The sequence below is a fragment of the Oncorhynchus kisutch genome, linkage group LG18, assembly GCF_002021735.2.
Source record: "Oncorhynchus kisutch isolate 150728-3 linkage group LG18, Okis_V2, whole genome shotgun sequence".
NCBI classification, from domain to species: domain Eukaryota; kingdom Metazoa; phylum Chordata; class Actinopteri; order Salmoniformes; family Salmonidae; genus Oncorhynchus; species Oncorhynchus kisutch.
The window spans coordinates 82,079,308-82,098,291 of record NC_034191.2 but is presented as its reverse complement, the minus strand read 5'-3'; the positions used below and the strand labels follow the sequence as shown (position 1 = coordinate 82,098,291).

At 50.3% G+C, this 18,984-nt stretch overlaps 1 protein-coding gene across 2 annotated transcripts in view; it reads right to left on the bottom strand.

The window, feature by feature from the left end:
* LOC109882051 (divergent protein kinase domain 2A-like) overlaps positions 1-18,984 on the bottom strand; it is a 93,880-nt gene that overhangs the window by 9,387 nt on the left and 65,509 nt on the right. The window contains exon 4 of one of the 2 annotated variants that reach the window (XM_031796899.1): positions 11,132-11,473. The exons of the other annotated variant lie outside the window; for it this stretch is intronic. Within the exon in view, the coding sequence (XP_031652759.1) occupies positions 11,340-11,473 (134 nt within the window). The 3' untranslated portion in view covers positions 11,132-11,339. Of the gene's footprint in view, positions 1-11,131; positions 11,474-18,984 lie in introns of those variants that run through there. 2 annotated transcript variants of the gene reach the window in all.

Sequence of the window (18,984 nt, the reverse complement as noted above, 5' to 3'; positions counted from 1 at the left end):
CTAAAGTTTCCAAAACTGTCAAAATATTGTCTGTGAGTATAACAAAACTGATATTGCAGGCGAAACCCTGAGGAAAATCAAAACAGGAAGTGGCTTCTATTTTGAAAACTTCATGTTCCACAGCCTCCCTTTGCTCTATTTAAAGGGATATCAACCAGAGTCCTTTTCCTATCGCTTCCTCAAGGTGTCAACAGTCTTCAGACAGTTTCTTTTATTTTGAAAAATGAGCCAGAATGATAACATGTGGTCAAGTGGTCGCATGAGTTTTGCTCGCACAACTGAGTTTGGACAGCCATTGCTTTTCCCTCTCCTACTGATAGACATTTGTGGTTGATATATTATTATTATTATCGATTATATATTTTAAAAACAACCTGAGGATTGATTATAAAAAACGTTTGACATGTTTCTGTCGACATTATCTGCATTTCCTGTAGATTTCTGAACATAACGCGACAAACAGTCGGAGGTATTTGGATATAAAAATAATCTTTATGGAACAAAAGGAACATTTGTTGTGTAACTGGGAGTCTCGTGAGTGAAAACATCCGAAGATCATCAAAGGCAAATGATTAATTTGATTGCTTTTCTGACTTTCGTGACCAAGCATCCTGATGCTAAGTGTACTTAATGTTTTGTCGTGTGATCGATAAATTTACACAAACGCTTGGATTGCTTTCGCTGTAAAGCATCATTTCAAAATCTGACACGACAGGTGGATTAACAAATGGCTAAGCTGTGTTTTCCTATATTGCACTTGTGATTTCATGAATATAAATATTTTTATAATATTCATTGAATGCTATTCAGCGGTTGTTGATGCCAATTATCTCGTTATGGCTGCAAGCCCGTTAACAAGTTAAAGGGAAAAAAAATCAAGCATCCCAGAAAAGTGTATAATAATATATATGTAAAATAGCCCACGTTACATCGTTTCATACCACAACCATTGTGTCAAGTTTAATGTTTAAATGTGTTACATCAGCATTTACCTGATTGTCTACAGGGCTCAGCCTATTCCTCTCCCATGTCCTATAGTCAGTCCTATAGTGAATTTAGAGTCCACACAGCGAAAGTGAGGGAAGCATTAAGGAAAAAAAATCCCTAAGCACATACCTTCAGTGCCATTGGGGGTCATGGAATTGGTATTGATATGGGAGTTGTCGAGGCTGGGACCATTAGGGGATTCACGGCTGTGAGGACTGGCTAGATCCTGCATGTCCATAGACCTGACGGACGTTATATGTAGCTTAAGAAACAAGGTTCATGAAATTAATAATTTTGCTAGTAACAGGTGACATTCATATTCTGACAATCTCTGAAATAATTTTTTAGATAATGATACAGCAGAAGCAAAAAAAGACAGAAATACCAAAAGGTGGAGGTGTTGCTGTTTACATTCAGAACCACATTACTGTAAGGGAATTCTCTTCGATTAAAATCACAGCCGTATATATTCCCCCCCAAGCAGACACATCGATGGCTCTGAACGAACTTTATTTGACTCTTTGCAAACTGGAATCCATATATCCGGAGGCTGCATTCATTGTAGCTGGGGATTTTAACAAGGCTAGTCTGAAAACAAGACTCCCTAAATTGTATCAGCATATCGATTGCGCAACCAGGGCTTGAAAAACCTTGGATCATTGCTATTCCAACTTCCGCGACGCATGTAAGGCCCTGCCCCGCTCTCCTTTCGGGAAAGCTGACCACGACTCCATTTTGTTGATCCCTGCCTACAGACAGAAACTAAAACAAGAAGCTCCCGCGCTGAGGTCTGTTCAACGCTGGTCCGACCAATTTGATTCCACACTCAAAGACTGCTTCCATCGCGTGGACTGGGATATGTTTCGTATTGCGTAAGACAACATTGACGAATACGCTGATTCGGTGAGCGAGTTCATTAGAACGTGCGTTGAAGATGTCGTTCCCATAGCAACGATTAAAACATTCCCAAACCAGAAACTGTGGATTGATGGCAGCATTCGCGTGAAACTGAAAGCGCGAACGACTGCTTTTAATCAGGGCAAGGTGACCGGAAACATGACGGAATACAAACAGTGTAACTATTCCCTCCTCAAGGCAATCAAACAAGCTAAGCGTCAGTATAGAGACAAAGTAGAATCTCAATTCAATGGCTCAGACACAAGAGGTATGTGGCAGGATCTGCAGTAAATCACGGATTACAAAAAAGAAAACCAGCCCTGTCACGGACCAGGATGTCTTGCTCCCAGGCAGACTAAATAACTTTTTTGCCCGCTTTGAGGGCCGTAGCACTCACTTCCGTCATCATGAAGTGCTTTGAGAGACGAGTCAAGGACAGTGCCACTGACACGGCCCGCAACTAAAACATGCGGACTCTCCTTCACTGCAGCAGACGTGAGGAAAACATTTAAACGTGTTAACCCTCGCAAGGCTGCAGGCCCAGACGGCATCCCCAGCCGCGCCCTCAGAGCATGCGCAGACCAGCTGGCCGGTGTGTTTACGGACATATTCAATCAATCCTTATCCCAGTCTGCTGTTCCCACATGCTTCAAGAGGGCCACCATTGTTCCTGTTCCCAAGAAAGCTAAGGTAACTGAGCTAAACAACTACCGCCCCGTAGCACTCACTTCCGTCATCATGAAGTGCTTTGAGAGACGAGTCAAGGACCATATCACCTCCACCCTACCTGACACCCTAGACCCACTCCAATTTGCTTACCGCCCAAATAGGTCCACAGACAATGCAATCTCAACCACACTGCACACTGCTCTAACCCATCTGGACAAGAGAAATACCTATGTGAGAATGCTGTTCATCGGCTACAGCTCTGCATTTAACACCATAGTGCCCTCCAAGCTCGTCATCAAGCTCGAGACCCTGGGTCTCGACCCCGCCCTGTGCAACTGGGTACTGGACTTCCTGACGGTAGGCAACAACATCTCCACCCCGCTGATCCTCAACATTGGGGCCCCACAAGGGTGCGCTCTGAGCCCTCTCCTGTACTCCCTGTTCACCCACGACTGCGTGGCCACGCACGCCTCCAACTCAATCATCAAGTTTGCGGACGACACAACAGTGGTAGACTTGATTACCAACAACGACGAGACGGCCTACAGGGAGGAGGTGAGGGCCCTCGGAGTGTGGTGTCAGGAAAATAACCTCACACTCAACGTCAACAAAACTAAGGAGTTGTGGACTTCAGGAAACAGCAGAGGGAACACCCCCCTATCCACATTGATGGAACAGTAGTGGAGAGGGTAGTAAGTTTTAAGTTCCTCGGCGTACACATCACAGACAAACTGAATTGGTCCACCCACACAGACAGCATCGTGAAGAGGCGCAGCAGCGCCTCTTCAACCTCAGGAGGCTGAAGAAATTCAGCTTGTCACCAAAAGCACTCACAAACTTCTACAGATGCACAATCAAGAGCATCCTGTCGGGCTGTATCACCGCCTGGTACGGCAACTGCTCCGCCCACTACCGTAAGGCTCTCCAGAGGGTAGTGAGGTCTGCACAACGCATCACCGGGGGCAAAGTACCTGCCCTCCAGGACACCTACACCACCCGATGTCACAGGAAGGCTATAAAGATCATCAAGGACAACAACCACCCGAGCCACCGCCTGTTCACCCCGCTATCATCCAGAAGGCGAGGTCAGTACAGGTGCATCAAAGCAGGGACCGAGAGACTGAAAAACAGCTTCTATCTCAAGGCCATCAGACTGTTAAAGAGCCACCACTAACATTGAGTGGCTGCTGCCAACACACTGACTCAACTCCAGCCACTTTAATAATGGGAATTGATGGGAAATGTAAAATATATCACTAGCCACTTTAAACAATGCTACCTAATATAATGTTTACATACCCTACATTATTCATCTCATATGTATAGGTATATACTGTACTCTATATCATCTACTGCATCTTTATGTAATACATGTATCACTAGCCACTTTAACTATGCCACTTTGTTTACATACTCATCTCATATGTATATACTGTACTCGATATCATCTACTGTATCTTGCCTATGCTGCTCTGTACCATCACTCATTCATATATCTTTATGTACATATTCTTTATCCCCTTACACTTGTGTCTATAAGGTAGTAGTTTTGGAATTGTTAGCTAGATTACTTGTTGGTTATTACAGCATTGTCGGAACTAGAAGCACAAGCATTTCGCTACACTCGCATTAACATCTGCTAACCATGTGTATGTGACAAATAAAATTTGATTTGATTTTTAGAGATGATCTCATGTTAAATACTGTTGAAGTAATATGGCTACAGGTTCATCTGCCTCAACTAAAGCCCATTCTGGTGGGAAGCTGCTATAGACCACCAAGTGTTAACAGTCAGTATCTGGATAACGTGTGAAATGCTTGATAATGTATGTGATGTCAACACAGTATCGTTGCATTCGGAATGTATTCAGACGCCTGGACTTTTTCCACATGGTCAGGTCACAGCCTTATTCTAAAATGGATTAAATTGCCCCCACCCCCCCATTAAATTAGCAAATTTATAAAAAAAATATAAAGACTGAAATATCACATAAGTGATATGGCCGTCTAGCAATAATCAACAACCAACAGCTTGAATAATTTAAAAGAATAATGTGCATATATTGTACAATCCAGGTGTTTCCAAAGCTCTTAGACTTCCCCAGCAAGTTGTAATCATTACCAAAGGTGACATGTATTGACTCAGGGGTGTGAATACTTATGTAAATTAGATATATGTTTTTACAGTCATTATGAGGTATTGTGTATAGATGGATGAGGAAAAAACAACAACATTTAATCTATTTCTGAATTCAGGCACTGTGTGGGTCTATACACCAAGGTGAAGCACAGGAAAATTAATGTACTTCGTTGCGTCTTTCTCTGAAACTCCAGAGTAGGCCGTCATTGTAAATAAGAATTTGTTCTTAAGTGAATTAAAAGGTTAAATAAAAACAAATTAAAAAAATGTAAATGTGTTCCAATCACCTTACTTCCCAACCAGGAAACAAACCAGATTATTTCCAATTCAAATGACTCCTGGAACAGCGTTGTTAGTTTCCCCTTACCCTGATATCAGCCATGTAAAGATGAGAAGGATTCTCCTCACACCACTCGCTCTCCGTTCCAAATCACCCCGAGACGCCATCGGGTCAGAATACCAGTACCACACCACTCGCTCTCCGTTCCAAATCACCCCGAGACGCCATCGGGTCAGACAGAATACCAGTACCACACCACTCGCTCTCCGTTCCAAATCACCCCGAGACGCCATCGGGTCAGACAGAATACCAGTACCACACCACTCGCTCTCCGTTCCAAATCACCCCGAGACGCCATCGGGTCAAACAGAATACCAGTACCACACCACTCGCTCTCCGTTCCAAATCACCCCGAGACGCCATCGGGTCAGAATACCAGTACCACACCACTCGCTCTCCGTTCCAAATCACCCCGAGACGCCATCGGGTCAAACAGAATACCAGTACCACACCACTCGCTCTCCGTTCCAAATCACCCCGAGACGCCATCGGGTCAGACAGAATACCAGTACCACACCACTCGCTCTCCGTTCCAAATCACCCCGAGACGCCATCGGGTCAGACAGAATACCAGTACCACACCACTCGCTCTCCGTTCCAAATCACCCCGAGACGCCATCGGGTCAGAATACCAGTACCACACCACTCGCTCTCCGTTCCAAATCACCCCGAGACGCCATCGGGTCAAACAGAATACCAGTACCACACCACTCGCTCTCCGTTCCAAATCACCCCGAGACGCCATCGGGTCAAACAGAATACCAGTACCACACCACTCGCTCTCCGTTCCAAATCACCCCAAGACGCCATCGGGTCAAACAGAATACCAGTACCACACCACTCGCTCTCCGTTCCAAATCACCCCGAGACGCCATCGGGTCAGACAGAATACCAGTACCACACCACTCGCTCTCCGTTCCAAATCACCCCGAGACGCCATCGGGTCAGACAGAATACCAGTACCACACCACTCGCTCTCCGTTCCAAATCACCCCGAGACGCCATCGGGTCAGACAGAATACCAGTACCACACCACTCGCTCTCCGTTCCAAATCACCCCGAGACGCCATCGGGTCAGACAGAATACCAGTACCACACCACTCGCTCTCCGTTCCAAATCACCCCGAGACGCCATCGGGTCAGACAGAATACCAGTACCACACCACTCGCTCTCCGTTCCAAATCACCCCGAGACGCCATCGGGTCAGACAGAATACCAGTACCACACCACTCGCTCTCCGTTCCAAATCACCCCGAGACGCCATCGGGTCAAACAGAATACCACTACCACACCACTCGCTCTCCGTTCCAAATCACCCCGAGACGCCATCGGGTCAGACAGAATACCAGTACCACACCACTCGCTCTCCGTTCCAAATCACCCCGAGACGCCATCGGGTCAGACAGAATACCAGTACCACACCACTCGCTCTCCGTTCCAAATCACCCCGAGACGCCATCGGGTCAGACAGAATACCAGTACCACACCACTCGCTCTCCGTTCCAAATCACCCCGAGACGCCATCGGGTCAAACAGAATACCAGTACCACACCACTCGCTCTCCGTTCCAAATCACCCCGAGACGCCATCGGGTCAGACAGAATACCACTACCACACCACTCGCTCTCCGTTCCAAATCACCCCGAGACGCCATCGGGTCAGACAGAATACCAGTACCACACCACTCGCTCTCCGTTCCAAATCACCCCGAGACGCCATCGGGTCAAACAGAATACCACTACCACACCACTCGCTCTCCGTTCCAAATCACCCCGAGACGCCATCGGGTCAAACAGAATACCAGTACCACACCACTCGCTCTCCGTTCCAAATCACCCCGAGACGCCATCGGGTCAGACAGAATACCAGTACCACACCACTCGCTCTCCGTTCCAAATCACCCCGAGACGCCATCGGGTCAAACAGAATACCACTACCACACCACTCGCTCTCCGTTCCAAATCACCCCGAGACGCCATCGGGTCAGACAGAATACCAGTACCACACCACTCGCTCTCCGTTCCAAATCACCCCGAGACGCCATCGGGTCAGACAGAATACCAGTACCACACCACTCGCTCTCCGTTCCAAATCACCCCGAGACGCCATCGGGTCAGACAGAATACCAGTACCACACCACTCGCTCTCCGTTCCAAATCACCCCGAGACGCCATCGGGTCAAACAGAATACCAGTACCACACCACTCGCTCTCCGTTCCAAATCACCCCGAGACGCCATCGGGTCAGACAGAATACCACTACCACACCACTCGCTCTCCGTTCCAAATCACCCCGAGACGCCATCGGGTCAGACAGAATACCAGTACCACACCACTCGCTCTCCGTTCCAAATCACCCCGAGACGCCATCGGGTCAAACAGAATACCACTACCACACCACTCGCTCTCCGTTCCAAATCACCCCGAGACGCCATCGGGTCAGACAGAATACCAGTACCACACCACTCGCTCTCCGTTCCAAATCACCCCGAGACGCCATCGGGTCAGACAGAATACCAGTACCACACCACTCGCTCTCCGTTCCAAATCACCCCGAGACGCCATCGGGTCAAACAGAATACCAGTACCACACCACTCGCTCTCCGTTCCAAATCACCCCGAGACGCCATCGGGTCAGACAGAATACCAGTACCACACCACTCGCTCTCCGTTCCAAATCACCCCGAGACGCCATCGGGTCAGACAGAATACCAGTACCACACCACTCGCTCTCCGTTCCAAATCACCCCGAGACGCCATCGGGTCAGACAGAATACCAGTACCACACCACTCGCTCTCCGTTCCAAATCACCCCGAGACGCCATCGGGTCAAACAGAATACCAGTACCACACCACTCGCTCTCCGTTCCAAATCACCCCGAGACGCCATCGGGTCAGACAGAATACCACTACCACACCACTCGCTCTCCGTTCCAAATCACCCCGAGACGCCATCGGGTCAGACAGAATACCAGTACCACACCACTCGCTCTCCGTTCCAAATCACCCCGAGACGCCATCGGGTCAAACAGAATACCACTACCACACCACTCGCTCTCCGTTCCAAATCACCCCGAGACGCCATCGGGTCAAACAGAATACCAGTACCACACCACTCGCTCTCCGTTCCAAATCACCCCGAGACGCCATCGGGTCAGACAGAATACCAGTACCACACCACTCGCTCTCCGTTCCAAATCACCCCGAGACGCCATCGGGTCAAACAGAATACCACTACCACACCACTCGCTCTCCGTTCCAAATCACCCCGAGACGCCATCGGGTCAGACAGAATACCAGTACCACACCACTCGCTCTCCGTTCCAAATCACCCCGAGACGCCATCGGGTCAGACAGAATACCAGTACCACACCACTCGCTCTCCGTTCCAAATCACCCCGAGACGCCATCGGGTCAGACAGAATACCAGTACCACACCACTCGCTCTCCGTTCCAAATCACCCCGAGACGCCATCGGGTCAAACAGAATACCAGTACCACACCACTCGCTCTCCGTTCCAAATCACCCCGAGACGCCATCGGGTCAGACAGAATACCACTACCACACCACTCGCTCTCCGTTCCAAATCACCCCGAGACGCCATCGGGTCAGACAGAATACCAGTACCACACCACTCGCTCTCCGTTCCAAATCACCCCGAGACGCCATCGGGTCAAACAGAATACCACTACCACACCACTCGCTCTCCGTTCCAAATCACCCCGAGACGCCATCGGGTCAGACAGAATACCAGTACCACACCACTCGCTCTCCGTTCCAAATCACCCCGAGACGCCATCGGGTCAGACAGAATACCAGTACCACACCACTCGCTCTCCGTTCCAAATCACCCCGAGACGCCATCGGGTCAAACAGAATACCAGTACCACACCACTCGCTCTCCGTTCCAAATCACCCCGAGACGCCATCGGGTCAGACAGAATACCAGTACCACACCACAAAGCAGTTACAACCCGCTTCGAAAAACGGTGTGTTGTGTGCTTTTGTTTTACAAAAAGCCAGCGGGGCAAATCTCTCTCCTATTGGTCAATATCTTACCATGTACACTATAATCAGCATTATTACTATTAGCTAACCTGACTCTACTAAACCTAGACGGTGTGATTTTGGCAGGAAACCAGATACCTGCTGAAGCTGTTTGCATGATGGAGTTGAAAGTCAAATCAGCCTCTATTTAAATAGACAACATTTTTACCTCAGGTTTAAGTGTCTTTCAGTCTCAGATCTGTACCTACCCACCCACCTACCCACCCACCTACCTACCTACCTACCTACATCTGCATAACCTCAGCAAAAAAAAGAAACGTCCTCTCACTGTCAACCGCGTTTATTTTCAAACTTAACATGTGTAAATATTTGTATGAACATAACAAGATTCAACATCTGAGACAAACTGAACAAGTTCCACAGACATGTGACTAACAGAAATGGAATAATGTGTCCCTGAACAACAGCCAATCAGTTGTGTTGTGACATGGTAGGGGTGGTATACAGAAGATGGCCCTATTTTGGTAAAATACCAAGTCCATATTATGGCAAGAACAGCTCAGATAAGCAAAGAGAAACGACAGTCCATCATTACTTTAAGACATGAAGGTCAGTCAATCCGGAACATTTCAACAAGTTTTAAAGTTTCTTCAAGTGCAGTCACGAAAACCATCAAGAGCTATAATGAAACTGCCACTCATTAGGGCCGCCACAGGAAATGAAGACTCAGAATGACCTCTGCTGCAGAGGATAAGTTCATTAGATTTAACTGCACCTCAGAAATTACAGCCCAAAAAAATGCTTCAGAGGTCAAGTAACGGACACATCTCAACATCAACAATTCAGAGGAGACTGCATGAATCAGGCCTTCATGGTCAAATTGCTGCAAAGAAACCACTACTAAACACTAATAATAAGAACAGACGTGTTTGGGTCAAGAAACATGAGCAATGGACATTAGACCGGTGGAAATCTGTCCTTTGGTTTGGTTCCAACCGCCGTGTCTTTACGAGATGCAGAGTAGGTGAACGGATGATCTCCGCCTTTGTGGTTCCAACCGTGAAGCATGGAGGAGTTGGTGTGATGGTGCTTTGCTGGTGACAAGGTCTGTGATTTATTTAGAATTCAGAGCAGACTTAACCATCAGGCCTACGACAGCATTCTGCAGTGATACACCACTCCATCAGGTTTGCGCTTAGTGGGACTATCATTTGTTTTTCAACAGCACAATGACTCAACACACCTCCAGGCTGTGTAAGGGCTATTTGACCAAGAAGGAGAGTGATTGAGTGCTGCATCAGATGCCCTGGCCTCCACAATCACCCGACCTCAACCCAATTGAGATGGTTTGGGATGAGTTGGACTGCAGAGTGAAGGAAAAGCAGCCAACAAGTGCTCTGCATATGTGGAAACTCCAAGAATGTTGGAAAAGCATTCCAGGTGAAGCTGGTTGAGAGAATACATGTGCAAAACTTACATAAAGGCAAAATACCATGGTACCATGACATTTGGCATCATACGGCAGGGACCGGGAGACTAATGATTATCGAGTTAACGATGAACGAAGCAAAGTACAGAGAGATCCTTGATGAAAACCTGCTCCAGAGAGCTCAGGACCTCAGACTGGTGCGGAGGTTCACCTTCCAACAGGACAACAACCCTAAGCGCACAGCCAAGACAACGCAGTAGTGGCTTCGGGACAAGTCTCTGAATGTCCTTGAGTGGCCCAGCCAGAGTCCGGACTCTGCAGAGAAGAATGGGAGAAACTCATACCGAAGAATCGCTGTAATCGCTGCCAAAGGAGCCTTAATAAAGTACTGACGAAATGGTCTGAAAACTTATGTAAATGTAATATATATTTGTTGCCCTTCTTTTTTTATTTTTAAATGTTAAATTAGCAAAAATGTAAAAAATATAAAACTGTTGTTGCTTTGTCATTATGGGGTATGTTATATATATTATGGGGTTGAGGGGAAAAAAATAACAATTGAAGGGGTCTGAATACTTTTAGAATGCACTGTATAAGCTACACTGTCCGTACACACACACACACACACACACACACACACACACACACACACACGGTGAGTGTCCATCTGCTCTTTTGTGGTGACAGACCTTGTACTTTGGCCAGCATTTTATCTCAGTGTGTGTTTGTCACGATCCATTCCCATCTCTCTCTCCCACGCAGACACACACACAATCTGTCACAGGGCACAGCGGTGGCACCAGTCCCACACAGACAGTGGTTTTATAATTGTAATACGATTTCTACAGGTGGACACATCTAAAAAGGCCTATCCCACCCTCTGCTGTAGAGCTGGGGAGGTGTGTGTGTGTGTGTGTGTGTGTAGATGGGGTGTTAGAGGGGAAACTAGTGGCATGGCTCCTACATGGACAAGATATGAAAGTTTGTTCCACTTTGGTTTATCTATTTTAGCTGTTATCACTTTTGAAGGACAGACTGGGGCAAAGTTAGCATGTCACCTTAATCTAGTTAAGACCTGTAGCATCGTTTCCATAGTAATGTACATGCCGGACATAAAGCCCAACCGATAAACTGTAGCATCTTTCCATAGGTACCAACACGGCCCCAGATAACGCCGCAGTGGGGGGGAGGGGGGGGGGGTTCCCTTTGGAGAGATGGAGGAGAGGTTGAGGAGAGGTTGAGGAGAGGTTGAGAAACACATGCTGACAGACAGGTTTAATCCACGTGTCAAATATGTTGTGTGGTGTGGTAGTGTGGGAGTATAGTGTGGTAGTATAGTGTGGTAGTATAGTGTAACAGAACCAGGACAGCAGGTGGGGGTAACAGAACCAGGACAGCAGGTGGGGGGTAACAGAACAAGGACAGCAGGTGGTGGTAACAGAACCAGGACAGAGGACAGCAGGTGGTGGTAACAGAACAGGGACAGCAGGTGGTGGTAACAGAACAGGGACAGCAGGTGGTGGTAACAGAACAAGGACAGCAGGTGGTGGTAACAGAACAAGGACAGCAGGTGGGGGGTAACAGAACCAGGACAGCAGGTGGTGGTAACAGAACCAGGACAGAGGACAGCAGGTGGTGGTAACAGAACAAGGACAGCAGGTGGTGGTAACAGAACAAGGACAGCAGGTGGGGGGTAACAGAACCAGGACAGCAGGTGGTGGTAACAGAACCAGGACAGAGGACAGCAGGTGGTGGTAACAGAACAAGGACAGCAGGTGGTGGTAACAGAACAAGGGCAGCAGGTGGTGGTAACAGAACCAGGACAGAGGACAGCAGGTGGTGGTAACAGAACAAGGACAGCAGGTGGTGGTAACAGAACAAGGGCAGCAGGTGGTGGTAACAGAACCAGGACAGAGGACAGCAGGTGGTGGTAACAGAACCAGGACAGAGGACAGCAGGTGGTGGTAACAGAACCAGGACAGAGGACAGCAGGTGGTGGTAACAGAACAAGGACAGCAGGCGGTGGTAACAGAACAAGGACAGCAGGTGGGGGGTAACAGAACCAGGACAGCAGGTGGTGGTAACAGAACCAGGACAGAGGACAGCAGGTGGTGGTAACAGAACAAGGACAGCAGGTGGTGGTAACAGAACAAGGGCAGCAGGTGGTGGTAACAGAACAAGGGCAGCAGGTGGTGGTAACAGAACCAGGACAGAGGACAGCAGGTGGTGGTAACAGAACCAGGACAGAGGACAGCAGGTGGTGGTAACAGAACAGGGACAGCAGGTGGTGGTAACAGAACAAGGACAGCAGGTGGTGGTAACAGAACCAGGACAGAGGACAGCAGGTGGTGGTAACAGAACAGGGACAGCAGGTGGTGGTAACAGAACAAGGACAGCAGGTGGTGGTAACAGAACAAGGACAGCAGGTGGGGGGTAACAGAACCAGGACAGCAGGTGGTGGTAACAGAACCAGGACAGAGGACAGCAGGTGGTGGTAACAGAACAAGGACAGCAGGTGGTGGTAACAGAACAAGGACAGCAGGTGGGGGGGTAACAGAACCAGGACAGCAGGTGGTGGTAACAGAACCAGGACAGAGGACAGCAGGTGGTGGTAACAGAACAAGGACAGCAGGTGGTGGTAACAGAACAAGGGCAGCAGGTGGTGGTAACAGAACCAGGACAGAGGACAGCAGGTGGTGGTAACAGAACCAGGACAGAGGACAGCAGGTGGTGGTAACAGAACCAGGACAGAGGACAGCAGGTGGTGGTAACAGAACCAGGACAGAGGACAGCAGGTGGTGGTAACAGAACAAGGACAGCAGGCGGTGGTAACAGAACAAGGACAGCAGGTGGGGGGTAACAGAACCAGGACAGCAGGTGGTGGTAACAGAACCAGGACAGAGGACAGCAGGTGGTGGTAACAGAACAAGGACAGCAGGTGGTGGTAACAGAACAAGGGCAGCAGGTGGTGGTAACAGAACAAGGGCAGCAGGTGGTGGTAACAGAACCAGGACAGAGGACAGCAGGTGGTGGTAACAGAACCAGGACAGAGGACAGCAGGTGGTGGTAACAGAACAGGGACAGCAGGTGGTGGTAACAGAACAAGGACAGCAGGTGGTGGTAACAGAACCAGGACAGAGGACAGCAGGTGGTGGTAACAGAACCAGGACAGAGGACAGCAGGTGGTGGTATCAGAACCAGGACAGAGGACAGCAGGCGGTGGTAACAGAACAAGGACAGCAGGTGGGGGGTAACAGAACCAGGACAGCAGGTGGTGGTAACAGAACCAGGACAGAGGACAGCAGGTGGTGGTAACAGAACAAGGACAGCAGGTGGTGGTAACAGAACAAGGACAGCAGGTGGGGGGGTAACAGAACCAGGACAGAGGACAGCAGGTGGTGGTAACAGAACAAGGGCAGCAGGTGGTGGTAACAGAACAAGGGCAGCAGGTGGTGGTAACAGAACCAGGACAGAGGACAGCAGGTGGTGGTAACAGAACCAGGACAGAGGACAGCAGGTGGTGGTAACAGAACCAGGACAGAGGACAGCAGGTGGTGGTAACAGAACCAGGACAGAGGACAGCAGGTGGTGGTAACAGAACAAGGGCAGCAGGTGGTGGTAACAGAACCAGGACAGAGGACAGCAGGTGGTGGTAACAGAACAAGGACAGCAGGTGGTGGTAACAGAACAAGGACAGCAGGTGGTGGTAACAGAACAAGGACAGCAGGTGGTGGTAACAGAACAAGGACAGCAGGTGGTGGTAACAGAACAAGGACAGAAGGTGGTGGTAACAGAACAAGGACAGAAGGTGGTGGTATCAGAACCAGGACAGAGGACAGCAGGTGGTGGTAACAGAACAAGGACAGCAGGTGGGGGGTAACAGAACCAGGACAGCAGGTGGTGGTAACAGAACCAGGACAGAGGACAGCAGGTGGTGGTAACAGAACAAGGACAGCAGGTGGTGGTAACAGAACAAGGGCAGCAGGTGGTGGTAACAGAACCAGGACAGAGGACAGCAGGTGGTGGTAACAGAACCAGGACAGAGGACAGCAGGTGGTGGTAACAGAACAGGGACAGCAGGTGGTGGTAACAGAACAAGGACAGCAGGTGGTGGTAACAGAACCAGGACAGAGGACAGCAGGTGGTGGTAACAGAACCAGGACAGAGGACAGCAGGTGGTGGTAACAGAACCAGGACAGAGGACAGCAGGTGGTGGTATCAGAACCAGGACAGAGGACAGCAGGCGGTGGTAACAGAACAAGGACAGCAGGTGGGGGGTAACAGAACCAGGACAGCAGGTGGTGGTAACAGAACCAGGACAGAGGACAGCAGGTGGTGGTAACAGAACAAGGACAGCAGGTGGTGGTAACAGAACAAGGACAGCAGGTGGGGGGTAACAGAACCAGGACAGAGGACAGCAGGTGGTGGTAACAGAACAAGGACAGCAGGTGGTGGTAACAGAACAAGGGCAGCAGGTGGTGGTAACAGAACCAGGACAGAGGACAGCAGGTGGTGGTAACAGAACAAGGACAGCAGGTGGTGGTAACAGAACCAGGACAGAGGACAGCAGGTGGTGGTAACAGAACCAGGACAGAGGACAGCAGGTGGTGGTAACAGAACCAGGACAGAGGACAGCAGGTGGTGGTAACAGAACAAGGGCAGCAGGTGGTGGTAACAGAACAAGGGCAGCAGGTGGTGGTAACAGAACCAGGACAGAGGACAGCAGGTGGTGGTAACAGAACAAGGACAGCAGGTGGTGGTAACAGAACAAGGGCAGCAGGTGGTGGTAACAGAACCAGGACAGAGGACAGCAGGTGGTGGTAACAGAACCAGGACAGAGGACAGCAGGTGGTGGTAACAGAACCAGGACAGAGGACAGCGGGTGGTGGTAACAGAACCAGGACAGAGGACAGCAGGTGGTGGTAACAGAACAAGGGCAGCAGGTGGTGGTAACAGAACAAGGACAGCAGGTGGTGGTAACAGAACAAGGACAGCAGGTGGTGGTAACAGAACAAGGACAGCAGGTGGTGGTAACAGAACAAGGACAGCAGGTGGTGGTAACAGAACAAGGACAGAAGGTGGTGGTATCAGAACCAGGACAGAGGACAGCAGGTGGTGGTAACAGAACAAGGACAGCAGGTGGGGGGTAACAGAACCAGGACAGCAGGTGGTGGTAACAGAACCAGGACAGAGGACAGCAGGTGGTGGTAACAGAACAAGGACAGCAGGTGGTGGTAACAGAACAAGGGCAGCAGGTGGTGGTAACAGAACCAGGACAGAGGACAGCAGGTGGTGGTAACAGAACCAGGACAGAGGACAGCAGGTGGTGGTAACAGAACAGGGACAGCAGGTGGTGGTAACAGAACAAGGACAGCAGGTGGTGGTAACAGAACCAGGACAGAGGACAGCAGGTGGTGGTAACAGAACCAGGACAGAGGACAGCAGGTGGTGGTAACAGAACCAGGACAGAGGACAGCAGGTGGTGGTAACAGAACCAGGACAGAGGACAGCAGGTGGTGGTATCAGAACCAGGACAGAGGACAGCAGGCGGTGGTAACAGAACAAGGACAGCAGGTGGGGGGTAACAGAACCAGGACAGCAGGTGGTGGTAACAGAACCAGGACAGAGGACAGCAGGTGGTGGTAACAGAACAAGGACAGCAGGTGGTGGTAACAGAACAAGGACAGCAGGTGGGGGGTAACAGAACCAGGACAGCAGGTGGTGGTAACAGAACCAGGACAGAGGACAGCAGGTGGTGGTAACAGAACAAGGACAGCAGGTGGTGGTAACAGAACAAGGGCAGCAGGTGGTGGTAACAGAACCAGGACAGAGGACAGCAGGTGGTGGTAACAGAACAAGGACAGCAGGTGGTGGTAACAGAACAAGGGCAGCAGGTGGTGGTAACAGAACCAGGACAGAGGACAGCAGGTGGTGGTAACAGAACCAGGACAGAGGACAGCAGGTGGTGGTAACAGAACCATGACAGAGGACAGCAGGTGGTGGTAACAGAACAAGGACAGCAGGTGGTGGTAACAGAACAAGGACAGCAGGTGGGGGGTAACAGAACCAGGACAGCAGGTGGTGGTAACAGAACCAGGACAGAGGACAGCAGGTGGTGGTAACAGAACAAGGACAGCAGGTGGTGGTAACAGAACAAGGGCAGCAGGTGGTGGTAACAGAACCAGGACAGAGGACAGCAGGTGGTGGTAACAGAACAAGGACAGCAGGTGGTGGTAACAGAACAAGGGCAGCAGGTGGTGGTAACAGAACCAGGACAGAGGACAGCAGGTGGTGGTAACAGAACCAGGACAGAGGACAGCAGGTGGTGGTAACAGAACCAGGACAGAGGACAGCAGGTGGTGGTAACAGAACAAGGACAGCAGGCGGTGGTAACAGAACAAGGACAGCAGGTGGGGGGGGTAACAGAACCAGGACAGCAGGTGGTGGTAACAGAACCAGGACAGAGGACAGCAGGTGGTGGTAACAGAACAAGGACAGCAGGTGGTGGTAACAGAACAAGGGCAGCAGGTGGTGGTAACAGAACAAGGGCAGCAGGTGGTGGTAACAGAACCAGGACAGAGGACAGCAGGTGGTGGTAACAGAACCAGGACAGAGGACAGCAGGTGGTGGTAACAGAACAGGGACAGCAGGTGGTGGTAACAGAACAAGGACAGCAGGTGGTGGTAACAGAACCAGGACAGAGGACAGCAGGTGGTGGTAACAGAACCAGGACAGAGGACAGCAGGTGGTGGTATCAGAACCAGGACAGAGGACAGCAGGCGGTGGTAACAGAACAAGGACAGCAGGTGGGGGGTAACAGAACCAGGACAGCAGGTGGTGGTAACAGAACCAGGACAGAGGACAGCAGGTGGTGGTAACAGAACAAGGACAGCAGGTGGTGGTAACAGAACAAGGACAGCAGGTGGTGGTAACAGAACAAGGGCAGCAGGTGGTGGTAACAGAACAAGGGCAGCAGGTGGTGGTAACAGAACCAGGACAGAGGACAGCAGGTGGTGGTAACAGAACAAGGGCAGCAGGTGGTGGTAACAGAACCAGGACAGAGGACAGCAGGTGGTGGTAACAGAACAAGGACAGCAGGTGGTGGTAACAGAACAAGGACAGCAGGTGGTGGTAACAGAACAAGGACAGCAGGTGGTGGTAACAGAACAAGGACAGCAGGTGGTGGTAACAGAACAAGGACAGCAGGTGGTGGTAACAGAACAAGGACAGAAGGTGGTGGTAACAGAACAAGGACAGAAGGTGGTGGTATCAGAACCAGGACAGAGGACAGCAGGTGGTGGTAACAGAACAAGGACAGCAGGTGGGGGGTAACAGAACCAGGACAGCAGGTGGTGGTAACAGAACCAGGACAGAGGACAGCAGGTGGTGGTAACAGAACAAGGACAGCAGGTGGTGGTAACAGAACAAGGGCAGCAGGTGGTGGTAACAGAACCAGGACAGAGGACAGCAGGTGGTGGTAACAGAACCAGGACAGAGGACAGCAGGTGGTGGTAACAGAACAGGGACAGCAGGTGGTGGTAACAGAACAAGGACAGCAGGTGGTGGTAACAGAACCAGGACAGAGGACAGCAGGTGGTGGTAACAGAACCAGGACAGAGGACAGCAGGTGGTGGTAACAGAACCAGGACAGAGGACAGCAGGTGGTGGTATCAGAACCAGGACAGAGGACAGCAGGCGGTGGTAACAGAACAAGGACAGCAGGTGGGGGGTAACAGAACCAGGACAGCAGGTGGTGGTAACAGAACCAGGACAGAGGACAGCAGGTGGTGGTAACAGAACAAGGACAGCAGGTGGTGGTAACAGAACAAGGACAGCAGGTGGGGGGTAACAGAACCAGGACAGAGGACAGCAGGTGGTGGTAACAGAACAAGGACAGCAGGTGGTGGTAACAGAACAAGGGCAGCAGGTGGTGGTAACAGAACCAGGACAGAGGACAGCAGGTGGTGGTAACAGAACAAGGACAGCAGGTGGTGGTAACAGAACCAGGACAGAGGACAGCAGGTGGTGGTAACAGAACCAGGACAGAGGACAGCAGGTGGTGGTAACAGAACCAGGACAGAGGACAGCAGGTGGTGGTAACAGAACAAGGGCAGCAGGTGGTGGTAACAGAACAAGGGCAGCAGGTGGTGGTAACAGAACCAGGACAGAGGACAGCAGGTGGTGGTAACAGAACAAGGACAGCAGGTGGTGGTAACAGAACAAGGGCAGCAGGTGGTGGTAACAGAACCAGGACAGAGGACAGCAGGTGGTGGTAACAGAACCAGGACAGAGGACAGCAGGTGGTGGTAACAGAACCAGGACAGAGGACAGCGGGGTGGTGGTAACAGAACCAGGACAGAGGACAGCAGGTGGTGGTAACAGAACAAGGGCAGCAGGTGGTGGTAACAGAACAAGGACAGCAGGTGGTGGTAACAGAACAAGGACAGCAGGTGGTGGTAACAGAACAAGGACAGCAGGTGGTGGTAACAGAACAAGGACAGCAGGTGGTGGTA